Source organism: Entamoeba invadens (assembly GCF_000330505.1).
Source record: "Entamoeba invadens IP1 unplaced genomic scaffold scaff_1105074725021, whole genome shotgun sequence".
Lineage (NCBI taxonomy): Eukaryota > Evosea > Mastigamoebida > Endamoebidae > Entamoeba > Entamoeba invadens.
In genome coordinates, this window is record NW_004440315.1 from 1 (window position 1) to 1,253 (window position 1,253).

The 1,253-nt window shown below is 27.1% G+C and overlaps 1 protein-coding gene across 1 annotated transcript; it reads right to left on the reverse strand.

Moving 5' to 3' along the window:
* Window positions 1-6: 6 nt before the first annotated feature.
* On the reverse strand, window positions 7-957 carry EIN_510820 (hypothetical protein; the record flags this gene model as incomplete). The annotated part of the gene is made up of 1 exon (XM_004256238.1): window positions 7-957. A coding segment is annotated over one exon (951 nt), but the record flags the coding sequence as incomplete, so codon positions are not given.
* Between the last annotated feature and the right edge of the window lie 296 nt (window positions 958-1,253).

The window sequence follows — 1,253 nt, forward strand, 5'->3', positions numbered from 1 at the left end:
ATTAACTTCAGTGTTATTATTATTATCTTTCGTTAGTTTTGTTAAGTCCAAGTCAAAGTATGATGAGTTAAATCGACAATCACTGATATTGAAAGTGGTGTTATCATCTTTAATGTAATTTGAATTAGGAACACAACCACACAAAGTACTTTCATTGATTAAATTTTCATCATAACTTGTTGATATCATAAAGAACCTTTTAAGTGCATTTTCAGAAGTACTTATCGTTCGTTTACAAACAACTTTCACGTTCAAATCTTTGTGTGTATAATCATCGTCCCATTGAAGTGTTGGAATTTGTGTAAATTCATTTCCACTGAAGAGATACCTCAAATATGAAAATTCCACATCTCCAACGTTTATGTTTGTTTGTAAATGAAAAGTGGAAGTTTGATTTGTTGTGCCATCGATCAAAATATACGGTGAATATGACAAAGTCTCATTTCGATGAAATACAATCCACCAGTGCTGGTCAATGTTAGAAAACAAGTGAATTCCACGTTTGAAAAAAGCGACGGTTGGGCGTTGGTTGTCACCAATTTCTGTTCTGCAATTTTTTTCGTTGTTGAAACACCCCATTGAAACAAAAAGATTATCAGGGCGGTTATTTTCTTCAAGTGTAATTCTTGAATCTCTGAACCGCGTTTGTATGAAAAAATATTTCAATGTTATTTCTTGAAATATGTTAAAAATTTTGTATTCAAGTGTCGGATTGTTTAAATCGGTGAATGTCAGTAAAGTACTGTTACAACATGAATTTAAAAAAATAAAAGAATCGATATAAATGGTATTTCCATTTTCAGTTGTTGTACTTACAGTTAACGTGAAATCTTTTTGGTTGCATTCATTTGTTAAAAAACCATCAAAATAAATCACATTGTTAACTTCAAAATAGGTTATAATCACCTGAGAGTGAGCAACAAATACAACAAATACAAAAAGAAATAGCCAATACATAATACTGAATAATAAAAGATTTTTTTGTTTATTAAAAACACATATTTATTAATTTATAATTGTTTGTGTTTTTGAACATTCGAAATGTTTCTTTTATTTATATTTTATATATTTGTTTATATTTATACACTTTTAAATAATTTTTAAAAACCAATATCATGTTATTAAAATAGTTTAATATGAATATATTGATTTTTTCAAGAAAATATAATGTTTTAGTCTGAATAACAATTCCTTGAACAATAAAAGTTGAATTTTTAGTTGTTTTTCATCAGATAATCATATCAATAAACAGA